Here is a 19,648-nt window from a genome sequence, read left to right as displayed (position 1 = left end):
CTGATTATTCACTGCTTAATATGAGGAAATAACCAGCTATTAGTAAGTGTTTTGGAGTTATTGTGCAAAAATACTGAGTAGTGGGCTTCAAGGATTTAACAGATGAAATTGGAATGTTTATTTCTTTCAGTATTTGTTAATATAAAAACCATGTGTGCCCTGTTAAGAATCTAGGTGATTTTGATATGGAAAAAAACATTAATTTGACCTCATAATCCTAGAGTGTGGAATTAGCTCCCTTCCACTATTGACCAAAGCATGGTCCGCAGGTTGACAAAATGGTTCATGGTATTGCCTTTGAGTTTAATGGTAATGCCATATGTAAGTGATTATATTTCCATTGAATTCTGAGGATAAATAAATATATACATCCACTTAAAAGAGCATTCATCTTTGATAGCATATATGCCTTTTGAATATGATATTTTTCAATATAAATATAATAAAGCATGCCTCATCACTGAGGCATTGGCAGAATTTTCTGGAAAGACGAATGGTAAATCTTTGCAAGATGCAGCCAATAAATACATTAAAACCATAGGTTAAATACCACAACTAAATCCTAATTGACAAAGAATCTTGCATTTGAAATTCTGATTTTGGAGGCCAAAATGCCTTGGTTTCTCTTATTTCAACCAGCCAGTCATTGTAATGAAGGAGCTCCTGGGATCAGATGATCGGAAAATCCATGCACACAAACAGATTTTCCTCAAACCAGGACTGACTTTTCAAAGAAAAATGTTAATATTCAGGTTTGATCTGGTTGCACTCATGTAGCGCTACAATTTCATGTAACTCTACAATTAGTTCAGCTTTGTAACTAAATGACGTTTGTCTGCAATTGGAGTTGAATTTCCACTACATTTGTCGTTTCAGTTTCATTATATTTATGTCATACAGGTTAATACAGGTTCAGGAGAAGATATAGCACAACTTCATTCCACTATGAAAGTTAATTTAAGTATGATATGGAGGTCAAAATCTATTTATTTTTGTTTCAGTAGCCATTGATTAAAATATTATAACACTCTTCCTCCAGGTTGCTGGGATACATACAAATCTCTAAAATTAACTGCTTAAGCAATTACCTACTGACCACCTGTCAAAGTTCCAGTGGTTTAATACATATGAGAGGGACCAGAAAATGATAGCTTAGTAGACATCCTCCCTCCACAAGGTATGTGATTTTAAAATCTCTGTTTCAGACCCGAACCAGAATATGGTACAAAATGGAAATGACACATTTCATTGTTTTGTTATTCCCTTCAAAACAAACATTGTTTTTTGGGGAAAAGGCTATTCAGTTGCTAGGGTGTTCAATGGTCCTGACCCTATCTATCCAGGACACCTGACAGCATTACAGTAAATGTGGTTACCTGTAGGTAGATGTTTATATACCCTTGCCAAGCCATATAAATGTGTGCTGGTAGGCTTAATTCATGTGGAAAATAAATAAATAATCCTGTTTTCAGTGGTGAATCACTGTTAAATGAAAGTTTTAGGGAAACTCTGAGCACTAAGCTTATTAACACATCCATAATTCCAGTGAAGGAAAGACTTACACAGTTACAGCAAATTAATGACTTTTCTATGTTAGCAATTTTAAGAGTTGCTGAATGGCAGCCACATTTGGCTTCACATCTGGAGAATATAGCAAACACGGATATATACACTCAGTGAGCACTTTATTAGGTATTTAGTAGACTTCGTTTTTAGACTTCTATTGCTGTAGCCTATCCACTTAGAGTTATGAGGTGTTGTGTGTTCAGAGATGCTCTTCTGCATACCACTGTTCGTTATTTGCGTTACTCTTGCCTTTGACCAGTCTGGCCATTCTCCTCTGATGTCTCTCATTAACAAGGCGTTTATGTCTCTGGATTCTTTTTTTTTGCATTTTGCACCATTCAAACTGTAGAGACTACTGTGCCTGAAAATCCCAGGAGATCAGCAGTTTCTGAGATACTCAAACCACCCTGTCTACCACCAACAATCATTCCACAGTCAAAGTCACTTAGATTCGCATTTTTTCCCCATTTTGAAGGTTTATGTGAACATTAACTGAAGCTCCTGACCCGTTTCTACATGATTGTATGCATTGCTTATCCAGAGCGACGTACAGTTGATTAGACTAAGCAGGAGACAATCCTCCCCTGGAGCAATGCAGGGTTAAGGGCCTTGCTCAAGGGCCCAACGGCTGCGCGGATCTTATTGTGGCTACACTGGGATTAGAACCACCGACCTTGTGTGTACCAGTCGTTTACCTTAACCACTACGCTACAGGCCGGCACATGAATAAAGTGTTCCTAATAGGTGCTCAGTGAGTGTATTTAATCTTAATGTTAATAATGTTCCTTTATATACTACATTTTGCAGTCAAGTATTCTCATTTATTCTAATTTCTCATGTCCGCATGGTATCATCTGCAATGTAGACTAGTGGTTTATTAGCAATATTTTTAGTTCATACTCAATAAATGAATAAAAGTGTCACCCTGAAATTTTATTGTTGTTCAAGAAGTTTTAATGTGTTTTTAAATTAAAAATCATATTCGTTATTACTTAGCTTCCAAAGTAATAACGGTTGAAATAGTAAGTAAGGCAAAACTAAGATCGGTACAGTTGTATTTCAGAATGGATATTTTATCATTTAAAAAAAAGGTTTACATAAGTAAGAATGAACTGTGGTGTTGTGTTGGATAGCTCTGATAATGTGCTGGAGAATGTGTGCGAAGTCGTTCTCAAAGCCACAAATGTTGTGCTTTTTTTACTGCTCTGTCTGGAAACTCTGTCGTCTGGATGCTCTTGATGTACTGCTGTGAATGCACTCCTACACTTTCCCCCACCCATCCTGACCAAGAGCAGGCGAAAAAGCCGCAAAAATAATAACTAACACAATAAAAGTACCTCATTCCAAGACATACACACCTAGACATGGTTTCCACACATTTTCCCAGGGCCGCAAAAGAAAATACAGAGTGTGATGCATGCCCCACTCCTCTCCATGCTTTCAGAGCCTAGTCCACAGACCACTCTGCCCTTAATGCCACAGCCAGGCAGACCTGCAGAGTCATTCACTCAGTTGTTTCCTCACAGAGGCAATCTCACTCAAACAGACCAGTTTCCTTTAATAAGTATAGACTACTTTGTCAGACTACAAATCAGTTCAATCTAGCAGTTTAAAGGATGCAGAGGGTGGTTCTGTGTGAAAACAAAAATATTAGAATGTACCCAGCATTTACAAATAAGCTTTGTAAGGGCTGTTGACTTTTGTAGATTTGATGTTATTGGTCCAACAGATCTCTTCCGGGGTTTCCTTCTCAAATGTTTTTGGGAATTATTGCCACAGAAAACAGAACTTCATATTTCTTCCAGATAACAACGAAGTTGACGTGTTGCCCCATGTGTTTTATTTCTCCTTCTTCCTTTAGTGCTTTCTGCAAAATGGCCACTTTACTTAACAAAGAAAAGAAGAGGCTGGGCTCCACATTTTGCCCCGGGGCCGCTGCCCATGCCGTGGGCTGCAGGAGCGGGGTGGGCGATCTGGGCAGGCGCCTGGCACCGTTCTCGCCCGCTGTAGATGAAATGGTCCTGCAGGCGCCTGCAGACCTGTGGGGAGTTATTGTTTAGCACAAAGTCACGGAGTCTCCTGCTGGTCCCTTTCCCACTAAGTCTCCACGGGAACCCAAGCCGAGACCGGGGCAGCATTCACGCCTGTGCTGTCCTGGACGCCACTGCCAATCGCCTCCCAATCTGGATAGGGGTGGAAGGGGGTGCTAATGAGATGATGGTGGTCTCTCCAGCTCTGGAGGGGTACAACATCACACAACCGAGTGTACAGAGTAGCTTATAAAAATGCAGTCCTGCATATGCTGTCGTAAATAAAACATCCCAATCACCCCAGAATGGTTTGACACCCCGCTTTCGTGGAGCAGTGAGGCAGGCCTCTCTCTGCGACCTCCCGCAACCAGGCACAAGCAGGCACAGAAAGACAAAGCACAGCTCTATGCCCAATGAGGACAGATTTGCAGAGTCTGCATCACAGTCCAAATATGCATCTTGTATGAAAAAACATTCTGATATGTTTTAGTGTTTTCTTAAATCGACATTTACTCTAAAGTGTTTGACAAAACCTTGAAACAAAAAAACACATACACTGTTCTTTGGGAAAAACCACTGACTCTCTCTCTTTCCAAACAGCCTTTTACTCCTGCTGTGGAGTCCAGGGGTAGCCCCCCATTACATCTGTCACAGAAGAAATCAATACATTTAGGAGATTAATGCTTTTGAACTGGAAGCTGCAGAGCCATGTACTGATTCTGAATTTAAATGCTAGCATCTCGCAGGAATTGAACGTCCAGCTCCAGGTCTGCCATGCCTCTCTATATCCCAGCTCAGTCATAAATCATTTGGCCTGGACATTGTATCTGAAGTGCCGTTGCTCACTTCAGGTCACACTGAGAGTCAATTAAATTTGGGACTATCGGCAGAGGGCTGGAAAACAATGCGAATAAACACAAAGGGTGAGATCACACTGCAGTGGCTTGCAGAGTGGAACATCTGCAAGCCATATGTCAATGCATTATACTGAAGGTAATGTGTAAATGTTCACTCACCTCAGAATATCCTCAAGAGTCTCCTACTTAAATGTCTTAAGGGACTGTGAAAGAAAGCTTTTCTTCTGTTATGCCATGAATATTTCAAGTAGGTTGAGACCCTATGTCAGTTTATTGCACCCTTCATTGGCTATATATAAATACATTGATTGGCCGATGATTAAAAATGCAAATATGATACCAAAATAGGGAACAGTATACCCTACTCTACTGTAAACCCAGAGACCTGTCTCTGATACTGGAATCATCTTTGGAGTTACATAATATATTTGTGCACTGTCAGCTTTTTAAAAAATATCATGTTTACATTACCTTGTAAAGAATACACTGCATCACTGACATAAATGAAGGTAGGAAACTGAAGAGCCTTTGACACAACACACCCCACATGAAAAAAGCATATACGTATGTGAAATATATTTTGCAAAATGAAAAATGTCCACCAAAATATTAGAAAATGGACACCGTTCATATATTTTTTACAATATTATACATATTCTGAAAAGTTTTGTTGCAAAAAAAGAAAATGTAAATGAATGCCATCATACAAACAACACTGTGTAATTAACCATTTGCAATCACAGATATTCTTACAGGAGGTGATACTGGAAAAAGGTAAAACTTGAAACCTGTATTTCTTGACTTTTTTAAGCTGGCATCTGTTTTTTAATAACTGTGGTTATATATTTTGTTCCTTATGAATGCGGATAGGAGAAAATAAACTCTAGAGATAAACTAATTGTAAAAATAAACTTTGCCCAAGAAGACCATAACAATAGGCTGGGGTCAGGGGTCAGACTGCTGGTACCTAAAGTCCTACACAAAATACATCTCTTGAGACATAGATCCTGTGACTCAAAACAACAGAGCAAACATCATTTAAGTTAGTTAACTTTGTTTTTCAAAGCCAGGATGTACACTTTTGCTAATTTTGAAACTGTAAAGCAAAGCAACATACAAACATCACTCACACATACCAAGGCTGTGACACATAGTCTGAAGATTGATAATGGTCCACAGTGTCTTAAACCTGATACCTGAAATTTGTAACAGGAAAAGGGTATTAAACCTGCCAACTTTAATAAGTTGTCCTTTTCTGATGGCCTACATCCTCACTGCATATGGCAAAGTTTATGGTGATGATGAAAATAAAAGATCAGACATGAAGAACTGGTAAGGCCAACTAAAATGGCATGTTTTTGCTGTGCATGCATTACCATTTGTTCAACCTTTTTCAGTGAATGTAGGATGACTATGAGTCCGGGCAAAATGTGTCATATACAGAAGATGGAAAAAAACAACAATAAACAAGACACCAATCATATCATGTACTTTTAATATAGAAATCTATGACCAAAATACAAGTTTAATTAACATAATTGTTGGGGATTATATAGAGTAATGGGGTACATGTTAAACACCAGAGGTAATGCTTTTAATGCCATCCTAGAGTTGTTAAACCGCCTGTTTAAATTGAATTTAATGAGAAGGAACGGCAACAATTAAATACAATCCTGCAGTACATAATATAGTGCATCTGTGAGCATACTGCTCCACCATGAGCAATCAGACTATTACAAGAGTGGTCAGGGGAGCAACACTGCATGACCTTTGACCCCTCATGTAATGTCACTGACAAGCATGTGGGGACTGACAATGAGTCCAATATTGTTCTTGGCATTCCTACTGAGAGGAAAGAGAGAGAAGACTAAATTGTGATGTGCCACTATTTCCCACTCCCTTCCCTTCTGAGGTCAAATGGACTGCAGACCAAACTTCATTATCCTCTGTGGAGAACACTGAAGTCATCTGTAAAAAAAATCTGTCAAACATGGGGATGATGCAGTCTGACAAGGCGCCCAATCAGCTTTCAAAGCAAATACACTGAGCACGGGTGTCATGGCGTGAGCTCAGAAATGTTAATTGCCCGGTCTTCATTTCCGCAATTAGACACCGTACATTAGTGGTGAAAAAAACTGAAACGCAAATGAATCACTCACATCACCCTGTAATCCAATTAAACATGGCACAATATCCAAAGCTGTTAAGTCAGGGGAAGGGTAAAACTTGATTGCTTTGGACTGGAATGGAAAAATAATGCCTAGACCATTTCCCTGCTCCATTTACCCCCCCTTTTTTTAGAATGGGCAGCAGTTAACAAAAATATATGCTTTGCCATGTGTGGGGTTCCTGCTCATGGAAACCTGCGTAAGCAGCAGTCAAAGAACACAATTTAGCTTGCAGTCAGTTGGTATTGATCCCTTCCTTCGTGACATTTCTGGCAGGGAAAACTGTCCAAGGTAAACACAGACAGTATTTTTTCATGGCCTGGTCATTGAGCTGTGTCCTGCGCTCACAAAGTTAAAGATGGCTTGTTAAATCTCTGAGCTCGAGGCCCCTGTCCGTCAAACACTCGGTTCTTCCATTCGGTCTGCACGCGTTTGTGAGCAGCTCCAGTCTTTCACATCAACCCGGGCCTTTAAGGGGAAACCCTTCACCCAAAGGGCAGTGTTTGCTTATTCTAATGTGGTCATCTCACTGTTTGGGTTTCCAGCAAAACTCAACCACATATCAACCGACTGCCATCTGCAGAGCTGGAAATTACAAGTTAACGGTTCGCTGAAGCTGAACGTAAGATGAACCACAGATAGTGTATTTTTTGTACCCTTGACAGAGATGATGACATTTTATGGCCCTCATGCACACTTGTGCTTGCCCATTACTGACCACACTCTGCCATTTTATGATGGCATTACTTTTTCAAATGTAATCCCTGTTCACCTTAAACAATGAAGTGCCTTACTTATCGGGAGCACACTAAGTTCGCACATCGGGGTGACATCAGTTTCCAGCAAAGCTGCTGCTCTAAACCTCCCGACACCGCTTCAGCTGTGCGTAATGGAGTAGCACTGAAGTACATAACCGACATGGAGCAGAGTTATACTTTTGGCAGCTCTACATAAAAATAACACAAAGCAGGGAGGGAAAGAGAGAAAAAAAATTGGCATTAGGACATAATTATGTTCTATCGGCACAATTATCACTTCATCTTGCTTCTCTGAATGTGCTTCTCACGTTTTTATCCACCCACCGGCTGGCCCCTTCAATTTGCTCAAAATGTCCCACAGCTTTTCTTTGACCTTTCACCTCCTGAGTAACCCTGGCCATGAAGCCCGCCTCCTATGGTGTATGCTAAGTGTAACCCAAATATAAATTCAGCAAGAGTGTAATCCAGCCAAAAGGCTCTAATCTCAGGAGGGGCTAGGGTTTCAGTTCAGACTGTTTTAAGGCTGGGTTAGGGGTAATTTTAGGCCTACTTGCAGGGATAATAACTGGGAGTAGTGTGTTAATCAGGCCTGTCAGATGTAACGCTTGGGTTCGGGAAGGTCACAACCAGTGCACTGCTTTGTATATGACTACATCAGGAGCTGTCATATTTTTTACACTAAGCAGCCCATTCCATAACTCCCAACCGTCATGCGTTTTTAACATGTGAATAGCCCCTTTGTGTGCAGGGGGCATAGGAGGCACTAGCAGAAGATGCAGTAATTGATAGACATCTTGAGTAAGTGTACCTCTGGGAAAATAGTGAACAATTCCAGATTGTTCTGAACTTGGTTTGTAAGGACAGGTCTGCCAACTCAAGGTAAGGAGGGGGTTCACATAGAATAAAAATGTGTGCATCACTGTGTACTATATTTTAATTCCACTTTAGATCTCCATTTTTGCTGAATGCAATAGTATCCAACATTCAGTGTTCAGCATGATGCACTGTACAATATATCGTACTAATGTTTACCTAGTCTACTTAAATTGTTACTTCGGTGGCAAGGCGCAATACTGGTCCTGTATTGAGTGGACGGAGTTAGTCGAGTTACGTAACTGCCTCCGCCCATAGACTGTGGTCACGCCCAATAATTGGCCACACCTCCTTGCACCACACACTGCGTGACCTCTGGGACGTCTGACGTAAGCCGCGTTTTCTAAAGATGGCGTCCGTTTCAGAACTGTATGATGTGACCTGGGAAGGTAAACACGTAATGCACTTTTTTGTGTCGTTTATTAAAGATTATGGAAATTGTACGGTTTAGAGAGTGACATCAACAATGCGACAACAAAGAGAGCCGAATAACCATGCATCGGATTCTGTACTGGATCAGGATATAACACAGCAAGCTAGCCTAGCTAGATAAGTAGCTAGCTCGCTGGCTTTCTTCGCCGCATAATGCGTAACATCAGAAATTGGTTCGATTAGCAAGGCACCCACATTATAGTTGCTACTCTGATTCGTCTTGATTTCCAACGTTATAGTTAGCAAGATTTTAAAATCGCGGACCAAACCTCGCCACACACGTCAGAATCAACTTCAAGTAACCAAACTTACCCAACTAGATTTGCTAGCTGGCTGTAGAGCTAACGTTGCATCTTGTTTTCCTGCTGGTTAACGTTACAGAAGTTATGTCAAAACGTTGATCACAACCATTGGACTAACTACCTTTTTTGTTGCGATCACAAACTAGCTAGTTAGACTAGCTAGATCACAACGAAACTAACCAATGTAGCTATCTAAGCTAGTTATAAATTGATACCATGTTGCGTGTGTGTTTGGTAGCAATAGCTAAGTAGCCTGGTCAATTTACTTTGGATATCAATTCATGAGTTGGCTAACGTTACCTTATGCCTTTGTAAATGTACACTGCTTTCACATTCAATTATTCTGAAGCGCACATAGTTAACACAGGCTACCTAAATGAGCAATTTGGCAACCTGAATGAACACTGACTCCTACAGTGTTGTCAGTGTTGTGTCAAGCTCTCGCTAACCGTCAGCCTCCAAGTTGTCTTGAGTCGATAATATAACGTCATTAGTAACACATCATGATCCCCAAATAGCAAAAACACTTTTTTAGCGAACACTACTTACTCTTAACACGACCAATCTTTATTGGTAGGCTAGTGACCTGACATTCAGGGACCAGGGCATTTGGTGGTAGTTAGCCTACACAACGGTAACTGACAGCTGCGAGCCAGCCAATCACGAACTGATTTATTTATTGTGATAAATGTGTGTCACTATGACTGTGTACTCTGAAGATTCATGTTTGCAATCCTTTCTTTAGAAATGCGAGACAAATTGAGAAAGTGGAGAGAAGAGAATTATAGAAACAGTGAACAAATCGTGGATGTTGGTGAAGAATTAATCAACGAGCATGCGTCGAAGCTCGGGGATGACAGTAAGTACAGGTTACCCTGCTCGTCATGTACAACAGGTATGCTACCATGGTCCTGGTAGGCCGTAGTGGCTGCTGCAACAATCAACTGAAACCTCTAATTTGATCATCTGAGACCATGTGACGTGGAATTATTTCTGGCATGTTTCAAAACAAATGCAAAAAGCAAGCGAGTGCATTGTATAGATGTAATGTAACTGTAACTGTGGCGTCTGTGAATCATTATAATATTGTAATATAATATATTCACCCCTGTACAGTAATATCAGTAACTGACTACATCTCTGTAGCTGGATAATGACAGTCACAGAAACATTTTTTTGTGGAGAAAGGACTGTCTTTGGAAACACTTGTGCTTTAACATTTGCACAGTCCACTTTTGGAATGGGAATATTATCCTGAGAGTAACAGTTATGTTATCCACTGCTGCTTATTGCTCTGGATTAGAGCATCTGCCAGGAATTGTAGTGGAATGCAAAGTGGCCAGTGTTAGCTGTTAGCCATCATTCTAGTACCCTCCTTTATTTTGTATGTGAATGCAAGACGAATTACTGCATGCAATGAGATAGTTTAAATTTTTTTTTTTTTGTGTGCTACACGTCTGTATTTGAACCTTTAGAACATCTCAATTTTGCATATAAAGAATAATGAAATAATCAAGCAATGACACAAATTCTGAAACTGCTGAAAAGTACTAGTCTTCAAAATGATAGCAAAGTCTCAGCAATGCATCCTCTCAGAGAAAGCTTTCGGGACCTTGAAAATCAAAATAATAGTTGTGGCACTGTTTTAGATACTGTAATATATATTCATGGGAAGAGTGCACTGTCAGCCTTATGTTTTTATTGTTTTTATCTACTTTTTATTTTATTTTTTTTACTCGTTAGAAATGGGCTGTCTTATCTGTAGTCCTGTCCCAGTACTAGAACATGACGTGTCCATTTGGGAGTGTGAAGTGTGTGTGGCCAGCAATCTGTTATAATAAAATAAATAAGATTTTTTAAATAACATTTTTATTGACACCGTTATCCAGAGCAACTTACAGTTGATTAGACTGAGCAGGGGACAATCCCCCTGGAGCAATGTGGGTTTAAGGGTGACATTACCTCAGACGGTAAGAGCAGTTGTCTGGCAGTTGGAGGGTTGCCGGTTCAAATCCAACCCTGGTTGTGACGAAGTGTCCCTGAGCAAGAGACCTAACCCCCAAATGCTCCTGGCGGGCTGGTTGGTGTGTGTGTGTGTGTGTGTGTGTGTGTGTGTGTGTGTGTGTGTGTGTGTGTGTGAGTGTGTGAGTGTGTGAGTGTGTGAGTGTGTGAGTGAGTGAGTGAGTGGGAGAATGAGAAGCGTCAATTTTTCATCATGGCTAGTGGCTAAAGGCCCGGACACACCAAACCGACGGTCGGCCGCAGAGCGCCGACAAAGATCGCCTCGCGTCGATACGCGTCGTTAATGTTGGCTGTGCCGAACACACCGCAATGACGGTCCACCGACGGCCGAGTTGCACGTACGTTCTGCGCCTGCGTGAGAGGTAATAACTCTCCACACCAGCAGGTGGCGGTAGTCTGTATTTGTCTTTCAAAAAATGGAAACCGGAAGATCGGGGAATGCGTTTGCATTGCGTTGGACCTAGAAGCAGCCATTGTCTCGCTCACAACAAACAGTTTGCAGCAATTTCCTTGTTCTCTCGCTATTTAGTAATACTAATCGAAAATTATATCTGGTAGTGATAGTAACTTTGGAATGGCTTGCTTTCGTCGCTTCTGTTTCTCTTTTCGTGCACTGATTCGCTAGCTGGACAGCCAATCAGAGAGCTCTCTCTCATCAACGGCTCCGTCGGAGCCCTCGAAAACTCCGTTGGCGTGCGGGACACACCGGAAAGACTCGGCCGACAGGGCGCCACTGACGTCCGACGGCCGACCGTCGGTTTGGTGTGTCCGGGCCTTAAGGTACATGACTAAGACCTGGGAGGTCGGTGGGTCAAACCCTGGTGTAGCCACGATAATGCCTTGATTAAAGTTGGCATTTTATACAGGCGGCCCCTCCTTTCTGCCCAGCAGCTGAAATGCTTCAGACTGGTTTGTATTGACTGGTAACACCTGCCTGATGAGACCGGGGCAGTCCTGCCAAGCAGAACCCTCCCTCCCTCTCTCTCTGCAGTACTGTACTGCAGCCAATAATGTGCCACTCTGTGGGACTGTGGGCCATGTTCGCTAGTGGCATGGACAGAGTTCAAAGAAGAAATGAACACCGCACACTTAAGCTCCATAATTTTATTACCGTCGTTTGGATTTCAAGTCTTCATCATACCCTGATGGAGCCTTGGAAAAGTAGAAACCGTAGTTCTTAAGTGTGCAGTGTTCATTTGTGCTTTCAGTATAATCGGCACCTTGTATAAAATTACGGTGTGCGTTTATTTAGCCTCTTTTGTTATGGACTAAGGTCTATGCCAGACTGGAGAGGGACCAGTTCTTCAACGGGATGAGCAGGCTTCTGCCTCCTACTGTCAGCTTTATAAGAATAGTCTGACAGCATATATCATTTGTCTTGGGTTTTATTAGTAAACCTAGGATCATTGGTTACTGAAGCTAAAGAAGAAGAGACACAGAGCACCTCACGTTGAGTGCAATCTAATGGACCTTCAATACGCAGAGTACCAAATTACAATACAGGCACACTTTAATAAACACTGAAACTGAAGATGCAGGCATTGTAGCTCATTATTTGGCTAATGTACTCCAATAGTGTTTAAAAATGGATGGTCTGTTTACAAGAAGTTTCAGGCTACTGCACGCGCGAGATATTTGCTCATAATTTATTATAATCATCATAATCTATTGGGCCTCTTTTTTTTATTTTTTTTTATCATGTTCTGATTTTAGCTTGTATATGAGTATAACAAAGTTTCTGAAGGCAAGTCACATTTTTTCTAACCAAAATGCAAAATAAACTTTGTATGGTAAACCAGTCAAGTTTTCTATGAACCTGCAGTCCATAACCTTCAATAATTTGGAGACATTCTGTATATGTTTACATGGAAGTACATTTAGTACATTTCATGTTTATTGCTTAATAAAAGGAAGTAATATCAATGTACCATGACCCATCACATTTGCCATTATCATTGGCAAAAAAAGAAGAAATTGCTGAATATTTGAGGTATTATGTTGCAAACAAATTTATGTGACTATACTAATACTAATATGATACTAATCTGACCACCAGTATAGTCCTTTTTAGGATACAACTTGGTTGATTTGTTGACCTTCATGCACTGTTGCCTTGTTCTCTTGAATTATGCATGAATCATAATGGCTACAGAAGTAGTCTTTAAAAAGGAGGGCAAACACTTTATACAGCCTAGTTTTATTGAAACCACCTCTTAAATTGGCTGTGAAACAAGATGGTAATTATCAAAGTTGGGCTGGAATCATAAAACTGCAGGAATAACTCCAGGCATTTGTTTATTTTGGTATATTAGTCTTCATGTTTAGCCGGGCATTATTGTTTTAAATTGGGGGGTGACATGGCTCAGGCAGTAAGAGCAGTCGTCTGGCAGTTGGGGGGTTGCAGGTTCGATCCCCCGCCCGGGCTGTGTCAAAGTGTCCCTGAGCAAGACACCTAACCCCCAAATGCTCCTGACGAGCTGGTCGGCGCCTTGCATAGCAGCCAGTCGGCGTCGTTGTGTGAGTGTGTGTATGAATGGGTGAATGAGTACAATTGTACAGCACTTTGTATAAAGGCGCTATATAAATGCCAACCATTTACCATTACCATTTAAACTCAATGAACAATTTTAACCCATTCAGCAAAGGGGATTCTGTGCCATGAAAAAGTACATACCCACTTCCTGATTTCCTGTATGATTGCATATTTGTTGCACTGAATGTTTAGTCAAAATCTTTAGTCAAAATGTAATATTCAACAAAGGGAACATGAGTAAAAACAAAACACATTTCTAAATTATTTAATTTATTTTGATGAGATGAGATGAGGCTCAAATTTGAATAATTCATGAAATACTTCACAGCATCAAACTGAAATTATTGGAAATAAAAGATGTAACGTAAATTATGTACAGGACAGATTAATTTCCCTGGTACAGACCGAACAACCATACATATTTTCAGTCTCCCATTGATCAATTGTAAGGACACATGGGCTATATAATGTGCATATAATGTGCATATCTTGACTTAATACATTAACACTGAAGCTCTGCAAAGGCATTTTAATGCATTTTTTTTAATGCATTAAAATTCTATTTTTAAATTGATTACAAAGTACTGCTATTGATGGTATGGAGATGACTACACTGGTGTTGGCTCATGCACTGTATGCCACCGGTTAAACTGAACAAAGTAACAAGCCTATGGGACAGTGCATCTATCGCTAAGTGTTTCATCAGGCAACTTGAACGCACTCAGTCAATTTCACCAAGTGCAAGGAAGACGTATAAGGCTGTAATTACTCATCGAACCAAATCCTTTTTAACATCTTCAGTCTCTGAAGGAAAATAAGGACACTACAGGGATGTGGGCTCAGACCCATCCCAGGGCCAAAGTTAAAAATGTATTGGAAAAATCAGCAATTGGGAAAACTGAGGGCTTGAATGTGGCTGCTGGCAAAGCAATTTATGTTAAGCTGGATATTCCGAGAGCTTTCTTCGCCCAGTTTATTTTGAAGTGACTTCTGTATCACTCTGTCAGTTTGGCTCCCTGGCTTTGACATATCAGCATGTTGAAAGAAAGGAAAAATATTTAAAATATCCGAGTCCTTGGGATTCCCATCTCAGACAAACACACAGGCAACTTGGACATACTCAATTTCACCAACTGAAAGGAAGATGCATGAAGACACTGTTCTGTTGTATAATGTATTTATGCATCATAATAATTAGTAATATGTACTGAATTTAGGTAAAATAAGTTTTAGTTTGGGACAGAATATCCTTTTTTGACAGTTGTAAATATAGCAAATCTACTTTGCTCAGGTATTATCTACGTACAGCAAGTATTAAATTATATGTAGAATAACAATATTCCATATTCACTATTTTCTTATTTCCCATATCTTGACACATTTTTAATATGGACAATCATAACTTGCTGGCACATCCCTTCACATGAAGAGGGATCTTCACCCGTATCGGAAGTAATGTCACTCTTCTCTACCAGATGATCTTGGGAAATATAACTTTGCAGTTCTCTGTACTATAGAGCAAAGAATGTAGTTTGTTAATTTATATCTTTTTCCAGTGATGTTGATGTTGACCTGAAACTTGCTCTCTCTTGTTCCATCCAGTTTGGATTATTTATGAGCAGGTGATGATCGCGGCGCTGGACTGCTGTCGGGATGATTTGGCTTGGGTGAGTCTTTCCGGCAGTCCTACCACACCCCTCTCTTTTCAGCCATGTCTACTTTGTCGCCCTGCTTGCCAGATGAGTCATGGTTAATTGTTTTTGGGTCCACAGTTGGACCAGCCAAAAATATCACTTTATTTGCGTTGTGGAAAACTGCTGAAATGGTAAAAACCAATCACACAGAACAGGACAGACCCAGTTTTGAGCTAATCCCCCCCATTATATGCTACTTACTGACACCTTTGCCAGTTTCTACCCTTGATGAATAGCTTCTTTTGATTTCTCACTTTTAATGGTTTACACAGAAGGCCTGTAGCATAATGAAAGAGCTGTATGTTTAGCCAAGCAATTTACTCTTGAAAAAGCACCCGCGTCTGGATTGAATTAAGGCATAGGAAGTTTTCTCAACTGGAGTAAACATCATTGTCATTGTTTGCGAAAATATTTGCAGAGTTTTCAGCATTGAGTCAAGGTTTTAGTAAAATGGCAGACACATCTAATTCAACAGGACTTTACCACTGGTTGTCTGAATTGGTCCAATATGTGGTGCCTTCTTTTCCATTTTATCAGGAAAAGATTTTTCTGATGATAACCATTCCTTGGTTCTGACACTTAAGAAAACAAGCCCCAGTTCTCTGTGAAGGAAAATAGTTTATAATTTTTATAGTAGAGAATTTGAAATTTAAGGAACTGCGGGTTCCCACAGAAGTCTGTCACTCTTGTCAAGTGAAGCCAAGTGAAGCTTTGCGCACAATTCCTCGCCTAATCATGCAGTATCCGCCAGTAAAGGAGACTTTTCTTCCTCTAGTATGTGGGGGGATAGCATCGCCATGGTCAACAGGTCAAACCAGCAGGCCAACATGTTGTTGACCATATGTCTTTAGAACTTGATCATGGAATCAAAAAGCATTTTAAAAAGCTTAATAAAATATCACTGGGATTTAGGAAAGTGGTTAACAGTGTGATGCAAGAAAATGGAATCCCCTCAGGGGCTACGGGACTGAAAGTGTGCAGAAGGATAGTCACTTCCTTCTGGCAACAGAGGGAAGTCCTTGTCCTTGTCTGATTTGTCTGCTTGTTTTTGCAGAAAAACCCACTTTTCGTGGGTTAAAAGAGGAGCAGAGTTATTTTTGGTGCGTGTGGCACTGCCAACTATAATTGTCGTCTTCTCCCTTCCTTGCAGAGCTGTCTACAGGAACTGAAGAGGCAGTTTCCAGGTAGCCACAGAGTGAAGCGATTAGCCGGCATGCGGCTGGAGGCTTTGGAAAGGTACCCACTCTATCCGTACAATAACAGCGCGGCGGTATTGCCTGGTAACTGCATAAGCGGCCCGACGGCAGTAAACAGATGTTCAGTGGCAGAAGGGAGGACCTGTTTGTTTTGGAACCGGCCGTGGCGCTGGCAGAGGGAAGCGATCGTTTTAATACTCTGCGGCGCTGCCCTTTGTCAGCCTGAGGGATTCCTGGGAAGGAAGCGGTTTGCACCCACTTTCACAGGGGATCCCCTCCGCTTTTATTTTGCGGCGTGGGGTTTTCGTGTTGTTCTGTTGCTCCGGGGGAGAAAACACCTGGCACATGGACCGTTTACAGAGCCCTCCTACCGCAACAACTTTCCCTTCCCGACGTTCTCGACTGCAATGCGGTCCTTTGTCTTAAACCCCGGCCTCGCTTAGGCTATAGCATTTTGTTTTACCCTTGGCTGTGAATGCACAAGGCGGGCTAATTGAATTTACTCGCCTCCCCCACCTTCCTCAGCCGTCACGTGCCGTCTTGAGCCACGGTGCTCATTTGTTGGTTAAGCCCTCGTTTACGCGATAATTGCGAGACCGCTCCCGGTCCATCCGGTTAAATAAACGGCAGCAGATCGAAAGGGCATCAGGTGGACCGCTTTTGATTGACACGACTTCATATGCTTCCACCCAATCCTATATAAATAAAGAAAATCAAAGCAACCCGAGAACGGGAACGAGATGCCATTCGAAATCTCCAAAGCGCAGTTGAGTTTTAAAGTGAATGTGATGGGGCAATGGAGCTGTAAGCACTGGTGTTTGGTGCTAATGGGAAACAGAGTGCTTCTGTTGTAGGTTGTGGATGGAACAGGTTTTGATCATGGACTGTTTTGCCCACTAAACTGTTAGCATTGCAGATTGCGTCTAATAAAAACAAGTTCAGTTTCATTCTGCCTTATTCAACACGACATGCTAAGTGCTGCCCCCCCCGCCCATCTAATTCGTTAGAATTTGCTGTATGATTTGATTTTTACAGTTCATATCTTTTCTTTTAAAAATAATCACAGGGGTTTTTGCCCCATATTTGATCGTTAAACGGCGCACTGGTACATCTTAATTGTTTATCTGAATTGCATAACTAGGTTAGCTTTGACTTGGATTGCTCCATTTTTAAGGCATGTGTGGTGTAAGAAATTAGGAACTGCTGCAGCTCTAGAAACAAACAGGCATTGCCATTCTTGTTGTTCAGCGCATTTTCCTACTATTCTCAAGTTTTTAGACAATTCTCATGAGTTATTTCAACAGTACCAGTGATGACTACTTAATGTTCCCTGGCGCAGAGCTGATTTAATTAGACAATTATTCTGCTTACGCAGAAGGGTGTGCACATTTACAGGAACTTGACAACCGTAAGCTTTGATTTAGATGTGTGAGTCAGTTATCTTATTACAAAGCAAAAACATTTTTCTCTTCTTGTTGAAGGTATGAAGATGCTAACAAGCTATATGATGCACTATTACAAGATGACCCAACCAACACAGTAAGGAATAACTTTTTTCTGTTTTGTATTGTGGTTTATGAACTTCCTATATCAAATTAACCCGTTAGAGTGCGTAGTATCAGAAGTGTGTTTGTTTAGTTTAGCATATTTTTACTGAAATTGCTGGTTGGGCAATCTTCCACAGCATGATGAGTGTTTGGGAACGAGAACTGACATATTATCTCAGGTTGTTATGTATGGGGAAACTATGGATCACAAAAATTCATGAATCGCAATAAACTTGCATTTCAAGTAGAATGTTTTGTTTGTCAAAAGCCTCAAAATGCAATTGATCATCCCTAATATTAACATAAGTCTGCTGTCCGTCTCCATCCTTAAGGGTTCACAGCAATATACATGTTACACCCCGTAATACAATATATAGCCTCTAATGCAGAATCTCCCAATCACACTAGTTTAAAAATTATATGCTCTGTACTATACCAATGCAGTTTGTGAACATGCTCTACTGAAAGAAGAGTATGTCGTCCCACATAGGCAACATTAGCATGTTGGAAATGAATCATGGTTTATAAAAACAATAAACCATCTGTAAGTCTGTTACCTCTGGCTTTATATACTGTGCAGTCCGTAATTATTTGGACAGTGGTACATGAAACAATTGTGAAACAATCATAATTTATAGTACATTGGTAGCTACGGAAGCAGTTATATTATTCATAGACCTGGCTCTTGTCACAATGGGCTTAAACCAGCATGCAATAGCCTACAGCAGAATGAAGGGAGAATTTAACAGAGAGTTGATATGCTGTCAGGAACAGCAGGTAGACAGCGGACAGTGGTCAACGTGCTAACAGAATAGTATATATGAAACGATAACATGTTTGCGAGTATGCAAGTTAAAAACAGTAGAAGTAGAAGGACTACGGACTTGTTCAACCAGTGGCGCAATCACAAAATTTAGTGGAGCAACATCTTGTCTACCATCATCACAACTCCATCTGTACGCACTCCAATGCAGTTAGTCAAGCAAGGTTATTATATTTTATATACTATTAATTGCTTGCTTTTATATTTACAGTTACACAAATAAAACAAATAAATTGAAAAACAGAAGGATGCTATTACACATGTGCATTGAAAGTAGGGCATTTTATATATCAAAATACATTGCACTGTAGACACCGTTCGTTTATAGATTACCCTTTCAAAACAAATCACACTCAAAATAGAAAATTATATTGCATCATAAAAAAATGTCACTGTGCAAAATTGCAGCATTCCACTCAGGACTAAATTGGCTTATTTTTTCTCCCTTCAGTTATTCTAGGGAACTACCATGTTATTTTCTCATAGTTTTATTTTATTCATCATTGTTTCTTTGCCTTGTCTTTTGATTACAGATATAACTCTTGAAACGGCTATTAAATTGGCTAACTCCACATCATATAGATAAATACATTGCAATTTAATTTATCAAACCTATAACCTCAGTTTAAAAACTTGGGCACTGATTGATTTATTGATCTGTTTGGAAATTCCTTTTTGCATAATGCAGATGACAACTGTATTTATTGTAGTAGGCTATCTGCTGCATCAACTAAGGTACTGGGTAGCCTACAGCACATGCGGAAGTGAAATTTGCATTATCCCGTCACAAATTGATGAACTGTAGTGCATTGAAGATCCAGAAAGGGCAGGTCATCCCACAATTCAC

The 19,648-nt window shown here is 40.5% G+C and overlaps 1 protein-coding gene across 1 annotated transcript in view; it reads left to right on the top strand.

Moving 5' to 3' along the window:
• The first annotated feature begins 8,502 nt into the window (after window positions 1–8,502).
• Window positions 8,503–19,648, top strand: part of emc2 (ER membrane protein complex subunit 2) — a 29,531-nt gene continuing 18,385 nt past the window's right edge. The window contains exons 1-5 of the mRNA XM_061255208.1: window positions 8,503–8,641; window positions 9,732–9,845; window positions 15,144–15,208; window positions 16,386–16,471; window positions 17,913–17,970. Of these exons, the coding sequence (XP_061111192.1) occupies window positions 8,602–8,641; window positions 9,732–9,845; window positions 15,144–15,208; window positions 16,386–16,471; window positions 17,913–17,970 (363 nt within the window). The 5' untranslated portion in view covers window positions 8,503–8,601. The remainder of the gene's footprint in view (window positions 8,642–9,731; window positions 9,846–15,143; window positions 15,209–16,385; window positions 16,472–17,912; window positions 17,971–19,648) is intronic.

This window comes from Conger conger, chromosome 1, assembly GCF_963514075.1.
Source record: "Conger conger chromosome 1, fConCon1.1, whole genome shotgun sequence".
NCBI classification, from domain to species: domain Eukaryota; kingdom Metazoa; phylum Chordata; class Actinopteri; order Anguilliformes; family Congridae; genus Conger; species Conger conger.
The sequence above is the reverse complement of the archived record's forward strand: the minus strand, read 5'-3'. Positions and strand labels throughout refer to the sequence as shown.